Below are 20,746 nucleotides of genomic sequence, written 5' to 3' on the forward strand. Positions count from 1 at the left end.
GGCCGCAGGGTTTTTCAAAGCCTTGCTCCCTTGCCATGCTGCCTGGAAGCCTTCGGGAGATAGCAAAGTGGCGCAGTAGCAGTGTCGTCCCCAACCACTTGGATGGGGTTGTAAGTCATATACTGCAATTTCTAATTTCTCACCCAAAATAAAGTTGCTAATCTTTTTGCCTAACAAAACAATTTCTGATGTAAAGTCAGCTAATTTACCATCCTGTGCAGTGTTTTTGCTGAAACAAACATTTTTAAAGCACAGTGTTCTTGTGCTTTAAAAATAAATATACATGGTCAGGAGCATAATACTGCAATAACAGAGTAGTCTGTAGCAACTGATGGCATATTCATGTGATGGCTAAGTACATTCATGTGATAGTTGTTTTCGAAGGACAAAGACTTTCTTTGAAATTGGTTCATTTGACCACAGAAAACCACTTAGGGGAAAATGCAACTTAAATGACAACCTCACTAATGAAAATAATATATCATTAGCAGTAGTTGGTCCAATAAATACACTGCTTCACCTGTTTGGAATGCCTTCATTGTCAAAATATGTTGTGGCTGGTTTTGCAGCTTTCTACAAAGTCCTATAGAAAGCAGCCACATGAAAAAGGAATCTGAAACAGGAGTTAGAGACATCGCAAGATAGACAGCAAATTTAATTTTATTGTGTGTGTTATTTTGCAAATAAAAAATGGCAATCTCCTAAGATAGTTGTAACCTCCTTAATAACTTGAAAACTCTGGTGGTTTTTTGCTGGCAGATGAGTTTCCCCACATACTCATATTAAAGCAAGAAATCTCTTATTCTCTTCTATGTGAAATTGGAGGGAGATTGATGTTGTGAGAAGAGGCATAGAAGTCTGAACTCCCTGTTCTGTAATCTCTGGCATGGGCAGGAGACTTTAGCAAATAGAAGGCTTTTTTGTCTTCAAAGCTCAGTGATCAGTAAAATGCACCAGAGTCCCTTATTGCTTTGTTCTTCCCTAATACCTGATTTCAAATGGATTTGAGGAGAGACAGCATGAATAGTGGCATAAAGTAATGGTTGGCTGCCAAGCACAGCCAGCATATTCGGATCACTGGTTAAGAAGAATGAAAAATAGCAGAAGTTGTGGCCCACAAGCTCTCCGTGTGTAAGGAATTGTTGGAAATGGAAACAATTTGGAAATCCCATCCCACTTCTCAAAGTCTCCCACTCCAAAATTCAGTAAGCTGCCAGGAGTTGAAGACGGTTAAACCCACTCTTTGTTTTTCTTTAACAGACAGCTGCTGTCAGTATTCTATGTTACTGTAGCACATTTGTCCTCATCAGGCCATATTTGGTGTGTGTTTTTTTCAGATTGAGGCTATTTTGCAAAGTCATATTTTACTACATAGTCAGGAAGCCCCTTGAGTATGTAGGAAATTTCTGAGTGGGCCCATTTTGCAGCTTTCATCATAACAAGGGTCAGCCAATATATTATTTACTATTAGATTAGATATTCTGACAGATGAGGGGTCTGCAAGCAATTGGGAGCAGACATAGGCTAATGTAAGTATAGTAATGTCATTTCAAGGGAATTACTTATCAGTTTTCACATGGTGAAAAAATCTTGTAGAAAGGGTGAGAGCTTCTATCTAGAAAAATTGCCTTATGTTTAAGTATCAGTTGAAAAATAAATGGTGACAATATGGCAACATTAACATTAATCTATACCAGTATTTTTCTTTGCTAGGATGATTGTCTCGTGAAGGTTTGGTATAATACTGATAGTTGGAAATCAACAGTTGCTCCTCAAGTTCCAACGCCAGAACCTATGGCACAGGAAGTAGATTTCTCATTTATTTATTTGGTTCACCCTCGATCTGTTAATGGATTTTCATGGAGAAAGACAAGTAAATATATGCCACGGTGAGTACTAATTCCTTCATGTTCTTGATACATTCATTATTGCAAATACTGCCAAAATTTAAATGACTTTTTTCAAAGTTGTGCCCACTGTGGCTAGTAGTGACAATAATTATTAACTATAGATCCAAAGAGGTTGCACTTTCAGAAGCTATTAATCCTAACATGGTGGTAAGATTACCTTTAGTTTTATACAGGTTCCACTATCGGTTGCTTGCATCGACCAGAGCATATCTGTGGATGGAAGGACTTCTGTCAGTTAAGTACCATATATACTCATGTATAAGCCGACCCGTGTATAAGCTGAGGCACCTAATTTTACTGCCCAAACCTGGAAAAACTTATTGACCCGCATATAAGCCGAGGATGGGAAGCCGGGAGGCAGAGGGAGCTCCTTATTTGGGCAGTGACATCAGGGGTAGTCACTGCCCAAATAAAGAGCTCCCTCTGCCTGCCTACTGGGTTTGATCGCCCAGCCAGCTGGCAGGTAGAGGAAGCTCCTTATTTGGGCAGTGACATCAGGGGGAGTCACTGCCCAAATAAGGAGCTCCCTCTGCCTGCCAGCTGGGTTTGACAAAGCCCAGCCAGCTGGCAGGCAGAGAACTCCTTATTTGGGCAGTGACATCAGGGGGAGTCACTACCCAAATAAGGAGCTCCCTCTGCCTGCCGGCTGGCTGGGCTTTGTCAAACCCAGCGGGCAGGCAGTGGGAGCTCCTTATTTGGGCAGTGACTCCCCCTGATGTCACTGCCCAAATAAGGAGCTCCCTCTGCCTGCTGGTGGGGTTTGAGGAAGCCCAGCCAGCTAGGGTGCCTCAGGGTTCCCCCTACACCCTCCAAGGAGGGCTGCAACAAGCGGCTTTGCAGCAGCAAGGAGGTTGTCCCAGCCCCGCCCCCAGCCTCATTAGAGCCTGCTGGCTGCGGCGCGTGATTGCTAGAAAATGGGTGACTCGCGTATAAGCCGAGGGGGCTTTTCTCAGCCTTTAAACAGGGCTGAAAAACTTCACTTATATGCGAGTATATACGGTATGTCTTTCTTGCCTCTTGCTACCTACTGCTGCTCAAATTGCCTCCTCCCAAATGGTGCTGTTTGAGAAAGGTATCTTCAGGAGCATTTTGAGCTTCAGCAGAAGAAAGGGACAAGAAATGAAAATCCTTCTGTCACGTTCAGTCTGAATCCATTCAGAGTAGGTACTTGGTAACCAGCTTTTATTTTGTACTGGATAGCCTATTACTTTAAATAATAAGATAATTTCTAGATGTATAGAACATTAAACTTAAAGAGAATTAAACTCGTTGTTGTGTGCTGCATTTTGCATCTTCTCTCAGCTAATGAATGTATTAAATGATTTTTTTCTGAACTTTAATTTTGTAAGTTGGACCAATTTGTCCTTTCAAAATTGGACTATTTTGTCAGCAAATACATATTTTTACATAAGCCCAAATACTACCCCATTCACATTTTTGGTGAAGGAAATGTCTTTTACAAAATGAGGAAATCTAAGGAAGCCAAACATGAGACCACGAAGGCTTTTTCCATACATAATCATTGTGTCTTAACCCAAATTTAATTTTTTCAAAGATAAGAAAAAAAGTGTTTTGTTTCAGCAGACTTGGGGCAAAACAATTGCATACCACATTTTACCAGAATAATGGCCAGTTCTTCAGAGTTCCTGAAAGGGTATCCCCTAACAAGAAACTACAATCATGACTATAGCCTCTACTTCTGTTTCCACATTGGCACTTGATAGTTTTGGAAATAGTGCTGGTTATATTATCTCATCATATCTTGGAAGCTAAGCAGGGTCATCCCTGAGAAGTCCAGGTTCACAATGAAGAGACATGCAGTGGCAAACCACCACAAGTCAGCTGTAACTTGGCAAAAAAAAATTTTTTCTAAAGAGATAACAGTAACATTTTTAGGCAAGCCAGTGTGCCATATGTCAGAGCGTGAAGAAGCAAAATGGGTTGCTTACCTGTATGTAATGTCCTTCTTGTTGTCAGTTGTCCCACAACTCTCCCTCTTTTTTAGTGCTGACCTTTCAGGTTTTTTCTCTGAAAGAAGAGAAAGCATTTGGATTTATACCCCCCCTTTCTCTCCTGCAAGGAGTCTCAAAGTGGCTTACAAACTCCTTCCCTTCCTTTTCCAACAATAGATACCTTGTGAGGTCGGTAGGGCTGAGAGAATTCAGAGAGAACTGTGACTAGGCTAATCAGGCTTCATGCATAGTAGCAGAGAAACAAACCCAGTTCACTAGATAAGTCAGCCACTCATGTGGAAGAGTGCAGAATTAAACCTAGTTCTCCAGATTAGAGTCCACCTGCCCTTATCCGCTATACCACGCTGGTTCGTAGTAGTAGTAGTAGTAGTAGTAGTAGATGACTCTTCAATGTCCTCTTGAAGCAGATGCAGAGTAAAAGCATCTCCCTTAGGGTTTATTTAGGTGCTGATTTTGGATCCAGAGCTCTTATAGTTTTTTAGAGATGCTTTTGTAGTAGCCCAAAGACTATATGTATGACTGAACTGATGCCCCTTGAACATCAGTTATAGTTAAGAAATTAGTATTTATCCATGTAGTTTCCTAGTCTTCATCCTATCCTGCATTTGTCCATGACAAAAATATGTTCTCTTTCGTAAATCATAGTACAGTGCAGGATTTAGAAATACCTTTTTTCTTTTCTTTATCTTTTCTTTCTCCTTGAAAACCATTGTCTTAACCAATCTTTCTTTTTCCCCCTAGTGGTGTTGTATGCAATGTACTGTTGACGTGCTGCAAGGATAATATATGCCGTCTCTGGGCAGAAACTCTGTTGCCTAATGATAGTCTACTCTACGAAGGTGGATGCAGCAATTGGCCTGAGCCAGTGAAACTAACTAATAACTTTAAAAGAAATGCTCATAATAAGGACAGTATGAAGAATTCATTAGAGGTGAGGAGATATTCAGTTATACAACTATGAGAGAGCCTATCAAGTCTGTATAGTTTTCGTAGACATCTAGATTAATTTTTTTGCTTCAGTGCTAAGAAATAATCCTATGTGAATACAATCGTTTGATAATGCAGATTTTTGTATTAAGCAATATATTTTTTCCTTAATGATAGTCTAGTAAAATGATGGTTACTGTGTTCATACAAGCATGTTAAATTCCCAACAGTTAAATTTGAAACCCTTTCGACGAGGAAGAAGAAGGTCTATAGCACTTGCACATACTGGGTACTTGCCTCATCAACAAGATCCTCATGAAGTTCATCGAAACACTCCACTGCAATCAAATGCACTTTGCCACTTTCACATTGCTGCCAGCATCAATCCAGTCACAGGTAATTAAGAACACAGGTTTGTAATGTTAGTGGTGATACTCACATTTTCTTTGGTAAAACAGTTGGGAGTATTTTATGTTTGCAATAGTTGCGTTAAAGCTCTCCTGGAAAATGCATATTCTTATACAGTAAGGACATGTTAGAAACTGATATGAGACATGGCATGGGTTTTGTATCTGATATTTTAAGGTAAAACAATTAATTTTAATCAAATTAGTCTGCAGCCTGGGACAGTCATAGCCAAGTTACAGCAATCCTGCAGGTCCTTGGTGGTCTTCCATCCTAACCAGAGCTAACCTTCTTAGCTAGATATGATGAGGTTGGTCTAGCCTGGGCCATCCTGATCAGAGTCAATTAAAAGGTTATTATTATTAGCTATAATCTGTTTAGGTTTTTCTAGTAAACGTTAATCTATCAATTAGGAATTGTATTATGTTAATTGATAGTTAAGATGTCTTTTGGCTGTGTGATAAGGGTAGATATGTAACACAATCTACTTAATAGGGTTGTTGTGATAATAAGATATAGGAGAGCAGAATGATGTAAACTGCATTGGATTTCTATGGGTGAGAATGAGATAGATATGAAGTCAATAAATATATCTGAACACAGGGAGAGAAATAAAGGTAGTTTGGCTGATGGTGGGAAAGAGAGAAGGAAGCGGGACAAGGGGAGAAGTTTACAGGGACTTTCAGGAAAAGGAAGGAGTGAAGTGTAGGGGAGATGAAAATGAGATGCTGCCCATAACTCTGTGCAATTCCCCCACATGCTCAAATACGTTTTTAAATTGAGACCCTTTCAAACAGTTGTTGCTCAGTACTGAAATCTGTTGCTCAGAGAAGAAAAGTAAAAGAAAAAAACATCCTACTGATATGCAAAAAACATGGTCGTATATAAAGTTGTTCTTTGGACCACATCCATACGTCTTTGAAGTGTTCTGGTCATTTAATTGGTTACCTTTGTGTTCTCTGTTTTGCATCTTACTATATTAGGATGCAATTGCACCTTAATATAAATATGTTATGGTACATACTGGTGCAGTTGCTTGAACTCTTGTGCTTCATTTGAAGTTCCACTGGTGAATAGTTCAGTTACCTGGTGTTAGGGGATTATTACATCAGCAAATATTTAGGAAGTGTAAATTTAGGGATGTGTATAAAGGGGGCTAATTGTCCATGGTGGCAAAAATCTGTCTCCCTGATATTGCAGCACAGAGTAGGATTGGGATAATTGTCTCCAGTAATTCCAGTGTCTGTATTTATGTTCATCTTTAACTTGAAACCCCATGAAATAATGCAAATATATATCACTATTTATTTTTGCTCACAGACATTCCTTTGCTCCCTTCCATCATGTCTCTGAGTATTAACGAAAATGAAGAAACCAGTGGACCTTTTGTAGTGCACTGGCTAAACAATAAAGAATTGCATTTTACTTTATCAATGGAAGTCTTTCTACAACATCTTAAAAAGAATTTTGATCATATTTCTTCAGAGGCCAGCACAGAAGAATCTAATCAGACAGACATAAAATCTGATGAAGGTAAAGCATATGCTATTCTATTCTGTAATAAAAACTAAATATTTAATATACATTTTATTAGGTTATTTTAGTTATATAATGTGCTCATTTTGAAAGATTTATGCAACTGAATTGCTTGTTGAGAAATTGAATATATGTTTGAAAGGCAATCTTAGTAAGACTGGAGTCTCATGTATATTTTTAATTGTGACAACTGTATCTGACCCTCTTGAGTTCTTGGGTCTCTTATTTTTTCTAAATCTGACATTGCAAAGGATATACTTCTTACATAGACAGTTCTTTCAGAAGATTGTACATCAGGATTCGGTCTGAACATTCTGCTCAGCTAAATGCAGCATCTTCCTCCAAGCAAGAAAACTTCTGCTGGAGGCCCTTCCTCTGAAGAAAGGATCTACACTTAGCTGAGTGGTATAGTAGGATAAAGTCCAGTATCAACAAAAATCCATTTTAACAGCGATTAACAGAATGGTGATATATTTGTAAATGGAGAAATATTCATGTACCTAGCATGCCACAAATCTTCATTCACTAGATATTTCATAATTGACAAGTTTAACTTTGACTTGTGTTAGCAACATTTTTGCCAATTTAATGACTGATGTTCCGGCCTTCTGTCTAAATACTATATACTAGTACTATAGTGTTAAAGGTATCTTTTATGATCCCACTTAAAAACACATCTATAATTAAAATGTACACCTAGTCTGCTACAAACTGTTCAGACATTGAGACTTTTGATGGCAGAATAACATGGATGTTCTGTCAAGCGAGCTCTCACAGTTTGAAGCACTTATCCAATATAGAGAAAAATATATGGTGTTCTGTATCAGTGGATGAGGGTATTTTTGACAACGCTGTCTTCCATGTGTTTCTTCAGATGGTTGCATGGTATCCTTCCTTGTGACTAGAGGTGGTGCCCCTTTAGAGTTCTACTTGACTTTATTTTCTAAATTCAAAAAAACTTCAGTCTCTCTCACCTCTGTCCATTATCCAGTGGCAGGGTACATTAAAAAAGCCCTCAAGCAAACTGACAGCTTTTCAACTGCCTTGAAGGTTGTCTTTTCAGCCATTGAAGCCAGTTAGCAGTGGTGCATTAGGAGGCTATAATCAAGATAGCCCGTGGAGTCACAGCGGAAGAGACCTGTAATGGTTCTGCTGCAACCCACACAGTTACCTTCTCATAACCCTTCCAAGAGCGTATCTGTTCCCTTTCTGCTAGAGAGATGTGGTTGTTGGACATTCTAAAACTAATCCACATGACACACCAAATTTGCAAAATAGGGTAGTCACAGTGAGTAGCCTCTCCCAGGAGCTTCAACCAGTATCACATCCACAACACAAGCTCTGAGAGAGGAAAGTGATTGCAACACTGTCTTCTGAACTAAATGGTGTAACCCCTACCATCCTAATAATGTATCCATCTACCCAGACCTGTGTGCTTCAATCAAGAAGGCAGTTCTCACCAATGTTCAGGTGTTGAAAATTCAAGTCAAGCTTCACCAGGAAGAAGGCAAAAACAGTTTTTTCCTCTAGCTCAATGAGGGCAAGAAAATTTTTAAAAAACTGGGGGGGGGGGAAGAGGAGCACAACGCCATTCCTCCCCTTTCCAAGGTCTTTGTGGCAAAAGGTGATCTGTCACTGGTTAAAGTTCTCCTGGATGGGAGGCTATCTTGCCTCGGTATCCTGATCCTTCAGATTGGGAGGCAGCAACTCCAATTTTAAAAAACTTCCTGTCCCGGCTCTTCCTCCAACAGAACTCAGTAATGTTCCTGCCTCAATAGGGACTCATCTCCAACTTTTCCCATGCCAGTTTGGGTGGGGAAATGCCATCTGCAGGGGATAGAGCACTCTGGAAATTCTGGAAAGATTGAAATTCTTTTCTGCAGCTGGTGAGTGCATGTGCAGTCCCATGTGTGCTTGTACAGAAGACAACTTGAAAGATAATAGTTACAGATAACGGCAACCTTGTTTTCTTAGCCCTATTACATTGCTTATTATATCCTACTGATTGCATTGATTTACAATGTGCAATTCACCTTGAGTCTCAATAAGAAAGGCTGACTATAAATAATTAGATAAATTTCACAAAAAAAGAAACCATGTAACAAATTTCATAGCCCTATTTGAAAAGCACGTGGGAAGCATAACCTTCCCTAGGATACCTTTCAATCAACAAGACTGAAGGAACTTCTCACAGTAAGTCCAGTGTTTCTTGCTGGATCATATAGCATTACTTTATGAGCAGAGGTTTTTTTCCAGCAGCAAAGCCTAGGTATAATTCAGTGGCACTTGAGAAGTTTTGTTTCTTCCCTGTATTTGCTTAATAGCTTGCCCACCTGTCACTTTATACCAGTGGTTCTCAACCTTCCTAATGCTGGGAACCTTTAATACAGTTCCTCATGTCGTGGTGACCCCCAACCATAAAATTATTTTCATTGCTACTTCATAACTGTAATTTGTCATATAAAATACAGTATCAACAATTTTCACATTAGTAATAATGCATTTGAGCATAAATTCTACTGAGATCCAGAGAAACTGGCCTCCACTATACTGTAATATTACAATCATTTCCCAGGGATCAATACAAGTTGCAGTTCAGCCTGACTCCATGCCATTCATCCAATGAACCTTGGAAAAAAGTCCTGTGTTGTTTTAGAAATTTTAAAATGATATACTTGCAGCCCAGGCCAGATACCCCACCTCCCGGCAAAATGCACTTGTCTTCTCTCATGGCCCCATGCTTGTGTCCTGGCCACAGCTGAATAGAAATATATATGTAAAGTGAATGTTTAACTTTACACAATAAAATATCATTTCCTTAACCACTGTTCATTTCTGCTCTTCAGGCACTCCCAGACAGACACATTTTCCCAAAATAGGGTGATACTCTGCCCAGGAAATTCTGCTGCAGATGGCTAGGAGAGTGGCAAGGGAGTGTGGGAGGGAGGGCAGAGAGTGGCAAGGGGTGTAGAAAATAGTAAGGGGTGGGAGGGTAGGCCTCTGCCGGGTCCCCGTGGGCCCAGCTGGCCTTTGGGGTGGGTGGGTGGGACAGAAGGCCTCTACTGGGCCCTCAATGACCCAGCTGGCCTTTTGGGACGGGTGGGAGTGAGAGAAGGCCTCTGACGGGCCCCCAAGGCAAAGAGAAAGACCCAACACAAGACAGATTGACTTCATCAAGGAAGCCTTGCACACACACACACCCATTTGCAAGACGTAAGTGGAGCTGTTAATGACAGGATGTTTTGGAAGTGGTTAATTCATAGGGTTGTCATAAACTGGAAGATACTTGGCTGCACATAATGCACACAAAGATCAAATCAAACCTGAATCCTTTCTAGCAGCTAAGAACAACCAAGCTGAAGCTATTGACTTTGGCCATATCATGAAAAGGCAAGGCTCAGTGGAAAAGATGAGAAAGACAATAATACTAGGAAAAGCAGAAGGCATCAGGAAAAGAAGACCCAGCATGAAATGAATTAATTCTAAAAAGGAAACCAGGATCTCCTCCTTCTCTTCTCTTCTCTTCTCTTCTCTTCTCTTCTCTTCTCTTCTCCTCCTCTCAAAAACAGGGCCAGTGACATGCCTGGTGCACTGGGACCTGGTTAGGCAGGGGCCCCAAGCAGCAGCCCCTTTAGCCTCGACCTCTTCCTTGTGCTTGGAGCAGCTGCCCCCTCTCTTCAGCCTTGTTGCAAATATATGAATAGGAAAGTAACTCATGGAACATGGACTATGTTTCAGGAAGGGATTCTGTTTTGAGCACCACCAAAGATCTAATTAAGTCAAGGTGGTGAGATTGGCCCAAAATCCAAACAAAAACATCCACTCCTTTATACACCAAAGGTGCTTTTGTAATGATGAACAAAATATTAATATTATACAAGCCTGCTTGGTCCAAGGTTAGGGGTCTATGTAGCATTTGGGCAAAAGGAGCCTTCCATCCCCACCCACCCCTCTTCATCACCTTGCCCCAGCTATTTCTATGTATTTCAACAGGATGGAGGTTCTTCCCTCACCCACTGGATGTTCCCTTTCTGTTTCCCACTCTGGCTTGTGGGAAACCCAGCAGCTTTTTTCACTGTGGAAAGACATAAACAAGTGTGTGTGTATGGGGAGTGGGGGGGGGGGAGATCTAACAAATCCAGAGGGGCATGGAAATGAAAGAGGGAGGGATAGAGAGAGGGAGGGAGGGAGATAAAGATAGATAGAGACAGAGAGAGGGAGGGAGATTAAGAGCGATAGTAGTTAAGTAAGTAGAAAAAGAGAGAGAAGATAGAGGGGAAGAGAAGTGGGGAGAAAGATGATATAAAAATCACAAGCCCCCTGTTTGGGGCCAGGTGTGACAGACCCAGCCTCGCCGTGGGAGGGGGATGAGAACTACCCCAACTAGGAGTGGCTAGGAGGGTGGCAAGGGGTGGGAGGGTAGGCCTCTTGGGAGAGCCAAGAGGTGGGAGGGTGCCCAGATGACAGGGAAAGTTCAGGAGAGGCCGGGATAGCCAGCAGAAATTGTGGTGCTACGAGCCCACCAACAGCGAGGTGGGCGGAGCCAAGATGCCTTGCTGACCCCGCACCTGCAGCACAGCAGCAACACAACCCCAAGCGGGAGGCTGGGCACAGTTTAAATGTCCCAGCATTCACCCCCTGGAGCCTGAGGCTGACTGCAAAAAGACGGGGGCCCCTTTCGCACACACAAAATAATTCATTTTCAAACCACTTTCACAACTGTTTGCAAGTGGATTTTGCTATTCCGCACAGCCTCAAAGAGCACTGAAAGCAGTTTGAAAGTGCATTATTCTTCATGTGCGGAAGGAGCCTATGTCAGAGGCAAGCTGTGGGGATTGGTGGGAGAGCTTGCCTCTGACAGTGCATAACAGACGGGAAAGTTTAAAAGTGGGAAGGACGGAAGGCAGGGGATAGGTTGTGTGGAAGACGTGTTTGGAGGTGGAGAGGCGGTAAGACGGATTGGGAGGCGAGGAAAAAGTGAGTAGTGACTAGTCTTAGCCAGCCTGTCCTCGGAAGCCCCCCTGAACCAAACTTGGGGGGGAGTATCATCAGGACAATCTCCTGATGATACCCTGAAATTTTGGTGTCACTAGTTTTAAAAATACTGGTTTGTGTGCTTCACCGCTCCTCTACATGAAGCCTGCTGGGTTCCACAGTTGTAACAATTGTAGGTGTGAAGCCTTCGTTCCCAATAGACACAATGTATAACAGACTTCTCTCTGTGATACACCTCTGAAGATGCCAGCTATGATGTGGTGGTGATTTTGGGGTGACCAAGTGAAAAAATTATTAGGATCCACAGGTGCAGGCCAACTACAGTACCAGGACCTACCAGACCAGGGGTAGGGAACCTGCGGCTCTCCAGATGTTCAGGAACTACAATTCCCATCAGCCTCTGTCAGCATGGCCAATTGGCCATGCTGGTAGGGGCTGATGGGAATTGTAGTTCCTGAATTTCCATCTGGAGAGCCGCAAAATTCTGGGTTCCCCACCCTGTACCCAGACCATGGCCACACAGCCTAGAAAACACAAAACAACACTTCCTGCAGTTGGTTAGCTCCTACTTCGTTTGGCCTGCACCTGTGGCTGGCATCTCCGAGGTGCTTGAAGGTTAGGTGGACCTAAAGCCACGGCAACAGTAAGGTAAGGGGCATGTGTGACCAAGCAACCTACTCCATAGCATTGAACCCCTGAAGCAAAAGTCCCCAAAACCTGGATGGTGTCATCAAGAGACTCTCCTGAAGATACCCTGAACATTTTGTGACTGTTCCTTCAGAAATGTGCATTCCACAGACACCCCTCAGAATTTCCCCATTGATGCAAGCAATGCACAGCAAACCTAATGCAGAACAAAGAATCTTTGGGCAAATTTGGGGTGTAGCCCTGTCAGGGGTGTAAGCAGGATTAATCTAATGACACTAGGGGTTCTTTCAAAGGTATCATCAGGAGGCTGTCCTTGATGATACTTCTCAAGCTGTTTTAGGAGTTTACTTCAGGGGCCAAGGTTATGGACCCTCAAAGCAGGTAGGCCCCCCATCTCTCCCCTTAGCTCCCATTGGAAAGAGATGGGGATGTAAAGTACCTCCTTGAGGGTCCATAACTTTGGCCCCCCCTGAACAAAAAAAAAACTGCACCTAAGCTTGAGAGGTGGCCATCAAGACAGTCTCCTGATGATACCCCTGAAATGTTGGTGCCGACATCGCTCTAAAATTGCGGTAACCCCACATTCAATGCAAAAAAAAACCCTAAAAATTTAAAGCGCAGATCTCGAGAAATGTATCCCTAGCTCCGGCTAATTCTGTGAACGGGGTCATTCGACCCCCCAAAGGGGTCGCAACCCCCAGGTTGAGAACCACTGCTTTATACTTTGCACTGAATACCTCAGTGTTCTGCAAACACTGGTAAAGATCACAAGCTGCAGTTCACCTTCACGTCATGTATCTACAGGAAGGGATGGAGGTGTTTTTGGTTTTTTTTGTGTATGTGTGTCTCCTTTCTAGGTTAACCCTGTTGTAGACAGGCAATGTTAAAGATGCCTTTCATAGGCCATGGGGTATAGCAGATGTCTTTTGTGTTCTGGAAAATGCTCCAAAATGTTGCCTGTTTCATTTTAAAATAATTGATAATTGAAATGTTTAAAATAACATTTTTTCTTCTCACAGAAATGAATGAAAATAGAGAAGACCACAAAGGAAATCAAGAACAGTTGGAGTTTAGTGGTGAAAACCCCATTTCAAATTCAAGCTATGTTCCCTTGCCATCTGCTGTTATTGATCATGAAATTGAAGTACAGCTGTCTGAATGGAATAAAAATGCAGACATGTTATTTAGTATTCATCCTATGGATGGGTCATTGCTGATATGGCATGTTGGTTGGCTAGATGAATACCAGCCAGGCATGTTTCGTCAAGTACAGGTACTGTGGCTTTCCTGAATGAAGTATCAATAATAATCAATCAATTGCAGTATCAATATATGAAAATATATACTTCAAAAATAAAATATTAACTTTTTCTGAACTAAATATTAAATAGTTGATTGTTCATTAGGATTGTTAACTTCATTCTAATAGTTTTCTTTACTTTGGAAAATATTTTAGGTGTCATTTGTTTCAAGAATTCCTGTAGCCTTTCCCACTGGAGATGCAAATTCACTTTGCAGAAGTATAGTGATGTATGCTTGCACCAAGAATGTTGATCTAGCTATTCAACAAGGCAAACAAAAACTATCCAGCTTTGGCCATTCCTGCTCCATGTTAATCTCTTCAGGACACAGCAAATCATCGAACAGCTTAAAGTTAAGCATTTTTACCCCAAATGTTATGATGATTTCTAAACATGCAGATGGATCTCTGAATCAATGGCTGGTCAGTTTTGCAGAGGAATCTGCTTTTTCAACAGTACTCAGTATTTCCCACAAATCAAGATACTGTGGTCATCGTTTCCATCTTAATGATCTGGCTTGTCATTCAGTTCTGCCACTGTTACTTACAACATCCCATCATAATGCAGTAAGAACACCAGTTGTTGATAGCATTCAAGAATCGTGTGAAGATTCATCTTCAGCATCTCAGAATGAAATCTCTGAAGGCACAGCATCACAGGATTTCACTCCGGTCTACAGTGAACTCATCCTTTGGAGAGTTGATCCTGTTGGGCCACTGTCTTTTTCTGGTGGAGTTTCTGAACTTGCACGAATCAACTCCCTTCATGTATCTGCATTTTCAAATGTAGCTTGGCTGCCCACACTTATACCCAGTTATTGCCTCGGTGAGTGTTTTTTTCTGATACACAAGAGTGCTGATGGTTGCTACATAGACAGGAAACAATATTTAACTGAAAACAATGGCTTAGTTTGCTGAATACCCTTTATTGATATATGTTTAAAGAACATATTTTCTCAATTGTCTTTAGGTGCATATTGCAATTCCCCAAGTGCTTGTTTTGTTGCAAGTGATGGACAGTATTTGAGACTGTATCAGGCTATCATAGATGCAAAAAAACTTCTGTGTGAACTGTCAAATCCAGGAATTTCTGTAAGTAAATTTAGGTTTCTCGTTAGATAACTATAGTGATTTGTCAACAAAATTCAGCTTAGTGATTTGGGTCCATGAGATTTTTAACTGGGTTACGAAAACAAGCCATTATCGGACACTTTAGAATTTGCAACAAATATGAGTAGCATATTATAAGATCTTTGCTAGCATGAACAACTCCTAGCAAATTCTTCCCGAACTCTCTGTCCCCAGCAGCCTCTCAAATCCTCTTCTTAGGGTTATGGTAAAGTTCCATGTAGCACCAAGCACTGTAATGAAGAAGAATTAGGCAAAATTCTTGCATGAACAATATGAGTTCATCTGAGGGTGTTTGGACAGTATGGTGGACTTTAGGGGAAGGCGTACTATATAATGGAGTGAGATGTCTGTCTTCCCTACCATCTTGCAGTTATTTTCTTTAATTCACTTTTTGTGAGGACTCCTGTTTTCACATAGCAGCTGTTTTCACTGTTATGCGTGGAAGAGAGCACAACATGAATAAAAATTAACCCCCAAGTGTACATGTCATTACAATATAAATAATAATTTATTTTATTAAATTGTACTGTGAATATTAAACAATATTGTTTTCAGACAGCAATCAGGGGGGGGGGCAAAGAATGGCCGCTAGGACAGGGGTGGTGGGGAATCTCAGGCTCAAAGAGCCACATCGCGGCTCTTCTGCTCTCTTGCACTGCGGCTGCCCACTCGAGGCATGCCCAATGGCTGGGTCTTCTGATCCTTGCTCCGCCTCTGCAGGCAGGCATGGGAGCATTGCTACCACTCAACTGCCCGTCGGCTGTCGACTAACACACTGCTGGCTTCCCTCTCTCGCCTGCCCCATTGGAGTATGGAAGGGTAAGCTTCCTGGCAGCCGGGCAAGGCTCGAGCCGCATGGTCCCCATCTCTTGCTCCTCAGCCCACGCTCTGTGGCAGGCAGGGCAGACGCATCAGCATGCACTTCTCAGAATGTGGAGTAAAAAAAGGTGAAAAAAAACCACAATATATACAGTGTTATCTTTATTTTAAATGTCAAAAATTATTTGCGGCTCCAAGTGTTTTCTTTTCCCATGGAAAACGGGTCCAAATGGCTCTTTGAGTGTTAAAGGTTCCTTACCCCTGGTCTAGGATGCTTTATTAGGCCAGGTAGCCTAAACCAAACACAAAACCTTAAGAAGAGGAGTATGTAGGGAACATTATTGTAACTTCCTCAATAAAGTGTAGACATGTCTTCTCCACAGTTTGTTAGCAAAACACAGTCAGGACTTGCAGTCATATTTTATATGGAGACACATGCACTCATTTTATATTGAGACCTATGATTTCTACAGTTTTTTTAAAAAAATATTTTGATGTAGTTGCAGAGGGGGTCAGTTTATTTTGAGTAGGTTTTGTTTGTTTTAGTCACTTTTCAACCACTAAAATGGTTCTTCTATATTGCTTTCCTTTCTGCATGAAAATATGCACATAGACCTAATAACTTTTTCCCTATAAACTAAAAAATAGAGTTAAACACCTCATTCTTCACTGCCTCTGCTTTGCTCATGTTTGGCACCCCTAATCAATTGGACACCATTCATTCATTCATTCATTCATTTGGAAAATATAAATGCACTAGCATTGCTAAGACCAGTTGAGACCTTTCCAGAGATGTGAACTTATATAAAAACCTCTATTAAAATTAAGCAACATTTTATACTCAGATGGAATTAAATTTTTTAAAAATATTTTAGGTTAGGGAGGATTAGAGTAGATAAAGTTGCAGTAGCCTTCCACATTTCCTAATTAGAGTTCAAACAATAGTATGTAAAGTAACATGTTTTTTTTATTTCAAAGTGTAATACTTAACTAGAAAAACAGTAACAACATGGTCTTTAATATTGATTTTGCAGAAATATGTTGGTGACGTTTTTAGCATCATAAGTCAGCAGTCTACAGCCAGACCAGGATGCATTGTAGAACTGGATTCTGTTACAGATCTGGTAAGTACTTTAAGAAGTCAATGAAAATATTTGGTTCATTATTGTTTTGAACTCTAAAAATTTATTCATAGAGACAATATTTTTGGGAACTAAAATCAGGAAAGAGTGCTGCATTTTGCTAATATTCTGTTTTAATGTCATTTTGAAAGATTTATTTTCAGAGAGGTAGAATATAAGTTTTGTAAACAAATAATACATAACTCTGTCAACATTTGACAATTTTGTCAATGTAATCGCTGTTCTTTATAGATATTTTCTGTGTACGTTTCAGTCATTCATCTGTATTTATACAAACTTTGTTTGCTTTAATTTAGCATGGTGGGAAAATGCAGTTACTCCATGTTTTCCAAGAAGATTTCATTTTGAATGACCATGAGACTAAATTGTCAGAAAAAAACACCATGTTACCAGATTCTGGTAAAGCACATGCTTCAACAAACTTGCAGTAAAGTGAAATAATTATGAATGTGTAACAAACGTTTTTGGTGTGTAGCTTCATGTTTTTGTAGCAGTGCTTTAAGTTTATGATTTTGACTTGACAGGAGTAGTTGTATCCTAAGGAAATGAATTCCAGTGCTATAAATAGATCAAAAAACCCATAAGAAGGGGCTGTGGAAGATAGTGTATATGTTTTTTAAAAATGAAAATTAGGGGTATGCACTGATTTTTTTCAGTATTTTTCCGATTTGGGTTTAATAGATCAAATTCTTTTGGAAAAAAATCTACCAGTATGGGCTTTTTTTTTACTTTAAACCTTAAGGATAATCTTTGTGGGGCTCGGGCGAGCAGTTGTTTAAGGTAGTGGCACCAAATTTGCAGCATAGGTTCATGTGACCCAATCTTCATCAAATGTATGAGTTCTTTTAAGGCGAGTCACCAGCAGCTATGCTGCAAATTCGGTATCTCTACTTGAGAAAACCATCTCCTCTCCCAAGACTTCCCAATAGTTTCCTTATTCTGGGAGCTTTTCTTTTCAGGATTCTCAGCTCTGACATAGCTGATTGTTTTGTCAATGGGGGATCTTTGTGGAGTTCCAGAGGAGGCTGTTTTTCAATATAGAGAAACCACATTTGCAGCAAAGCTGCTGATAACTTTCCTTACACAAACACCTGAGTAAAGGCACTGTTTCAGTGGAGCCAAAATAGCACATTCGGAAAAGCCAGGTTTTTTTTCCCAGGTCTATTTTACCCTAGGGGAATTTTTGTGGGGCTCTGGGAAAGCTGTATTTTGAGGTAGTGGTATCAAATTTGCAGCGTAGCTGCAGGTGACTCCTTACATGAACTCCCAAGTTTGCTAAAGATTGGATTAGAGACTGTAATATTACAGGCCTGCATTTTTTTGCCATTTGGGGTCCCATTAAATTGGACTCAGGTACAAGGATGAGAACAAAGTTTGTTGCAAGTTAAAAATAATTTATAATATTTTGTTTTGGATTCCTAGTTGTACAGTATTAATAATTTTAGAGTTACGTAGCAAGGCATTTGGTATTCCATGTCCACTGGCAAGGATTTTTAAAAGAGATATATCTATCAGAAACTTTCAGGAAGTATGGAACTAGAATACTGTGTGTGGATTATTTCTTAAACTCTGTCTTTATTCAAAATACTATACTAGTTGAATTTTAGATTACAATTCTGAAAGTGATTGTGCCTCCTTAAGTAATTGCAAAAATATTATAAATAATGGAATAAAGTAAGTTGTATAGTATATGTTTCAATCCAAAATAGTTGCACATAGTGGACTTTTTGTTTTACATCAAGTAATAATATACTGCGCCACAGCTTGGACTAACATTGAGGTTTTCTGTAAATGTGCAAAGAAGCTACAGTATTGAATCTTGTGTGCATTTCTTCTTTCATAAAGGTCATTAGAGTAATACTGCTCGATCCAATTGATATTTATTCAGAAGTAAATTGTATAGAGTTTAGTGGTATTCATTTCCCAGATAGTTTAGTGGTATTTATTTCCCAGATAGTAGGCCTAGGCTTTTGCAGTCTGCATGTTTCAGCTTACTTAATGTACACTATAAATGGGAACAGATAATTATAATTAGTAATTGTTAGCAAGTCAAATTGTTGTATTAAAACAGGAATTCTGTTCACATTTTTACAGGATATCCGACAAATGGGTTTTCAGAAAAATTCTATTTAGTTGTAATTGAATACACTCAAAACAGTTCAGTGTTACGCATGTGGAAACTGCATTTGAAGTCCGTACCAGTCTCAGTGGGTATGTTATTGATATTTTGTAATATAAATTGTCTAGTCAAATTTGCCTTTTTAGATTTTAGATTTTCTAATTTGGTAATGATGGGTGCAATATTTTAAGCAGTTATTACTGCAGTACTGTAGTTCTATTGTCTGTTTATAATTTTGCACTCTTCCTGAGGTGGGCATGAGGTATGAGGTTCAACTTTATTGGCCTTGTCTCAAAATTCTCTTTGGAAAATATCAGAGCAGGAGAATCAGTTTATTGGGGATGGGGTTGTTGCTGTTGTTTTGTTAGGTACAATCACAGAGACTATTATACATCCAAGGATAAGCAGTTTTAAGTCTGATTGAAGTCAATTATGAATTTCTAGCTTCCTGTGAAACTAGCTCTCCTCTGAAACCTTTTTAATTTAAAACATTTATATCTCACTTTGTCAGTAAAATTCAAAGTGACTTACAAAATAATAATTAAAATATATTAAGCAGCATATCTACAAAGTGAAATGAAAATTGAGCAAAAAATAGAACAACCAGTAGATTGTAAATGCTGGGGAAAAAACAATATAGAACAACCAGTAGATTGTAAATGCTGGGGGAAAAAACAGTATTAATCGCCAACAGTGATAGATTCTCAGCCTAAGAACCAAAAGTGCACAATCTAGACTGAAAAGAAAGAAACAGATATGGGAAGAATGTTAAACACTAAGAATCAAGTAACTAAGTCCTTGGAGAACAAGATATTAATTTGCTCAGCAGCATTGACTTTTTTCGTGGGAAAGCAACGAAAGTTTGGCACCATATAAGAGAAGGCCTTGCATTTGTTGCTCATCCACCTTATCTCTTATAGCAAGGGCTCAATCATCAGGGTCTAAGTGGAAAGTCTTAACTAACAGACAGGAAGGTAGGCAGAAGGGCAATTTTTAACCAATAACGTGCATGTTGAATTTTGCCTGGCAGTAAAGATTTTTTAAATTCCATTCTGACAAGTTCAAGCTGACACCACAAACACTTGTTAGTCTTATCCACCATCTCAGTCTTACTTAGACTGAAGTTCAGTTTATTCATCCATCCCATTAGTGATTCCATACAAGTATTCAGGTTATCAGTTGCCTTACTAGGCTCAGTTTAAAAGTAGTATGAAAGCTGCATACTGATAATCTCTCTCTAAATCCCCAAATCAACTGTTTCTTGTTAAACAACTTGAGGTACTAACTAGAACTTCATGGTATTTTGTTAAATGCAATGAGGTTGAGAAGTAATTCCATGGTGCCACACTCTGGAACAAATTAGCTACCAGAGAGCATATCACAGTATAGTTTGTTTTCTTCAGCCTTGTTTCTTAAGGCTGAAAAAAATGCCCTCATCTTATACACGAGTCACCACTTACAAGCCGGCTCTTCAGGCCTCTGCCGAGGCTGGAGGCATGGCCGGAACAACCTCCCTTCCGTTGCACAAGCCGCTTGTTGCTGCCCTCCTTGGAGGGTGAAGGGGGAACCCCGAGGCACCCTAGCTGGCTGGGCTTCCTCAAACCCCACCAGCAGGCAGAGGGAGCTCCTTATTTGGGCAGTGACTCCCCCTGATATCACTGCCCCAAAAAGGAGCTCCCTCTGCCTGCCGGCTGGCTGGACTTCATCAAACCCAGCCAGCCAGCAGGCAGAGGGAGCTCTTTATTTGGGCAGTGACTCCCCCTGATGTCACTGTCCAAATAAGGAGCTCCCTCTGACTGCTGGCTGGCCGGGCTTCGTCAAACCCAGCCGGGAGGCAGAGG

The 20,746-nt window shown here is 40.4% G+C and overlaps 1 protein-coding gene across 2 annotated transcripts in view; it reads left to right on the forward strand.

The window, feature by feature from the left end:
- The window catches only part of DMXL1 (Dmx like 1), a 122,602-nt gene that overhangs the window by 28,041 nt on the left and 73,815 nt on the right, over window positions 1–20,746 (forward strand). For both annotated transcript variants that reach the window (XM_048503688.1, XM_048503687.1), the window contains exons 7-16: window positions 1,714–1,889; window positions 4,625–4,814; window positions 5,041–5,206; window positions 6,536–6,748; window positions 13,414–13,667; window positions 13,851–14,520; window positions 14,665–14,786; window positions 16,679–16,768; window positions 17,083–17,185; window positions 18,881–18,997. In XM_048503688.1, coding sequence (XP_048359645.1) covers window positions 1,714–1,889; window positions 4,625–4,814; window positions 5,041–5,206; window positions 6,536–6,748; window positions 13,414–13,667; window positions 13,851–14,520; window positions 14,665–14,786; window positions 16,679–16,768; window positions 17,083–17,185; window positions 18,881–18,997 — 2,101 coding nt within the window. The remainder of the gene's footprint in view (window positions 1–1,713; window positions 1,890–4,624; window positions 4,815–5,040; window positions 5,207–6,535; window positions 6,749–13,413; window positions 13,668–13,850; window positions 14,521–14,664; window positions 14,787–16,678; window positions 16,769–17,082; window positions 17,186–18,880; window positions 18,998–20,746) is intronic.

Source organism: Sphaerodactylus townsendi, linkage group LG07 (assembly GCF_021028975.2).
Source record: "Sphaerodactylus townsendi isolate TG3544 linkage group LG07, MPM_Stown_v2.3, whole genome shotgun sequence".
Lineage (NCBI taxonomy): Eukaryota > Metazoa > Chordata > Lepidosauria > Squamata > Sphaerodactylidae > Sphaerodactylus > Sphaerodactylus townsendi.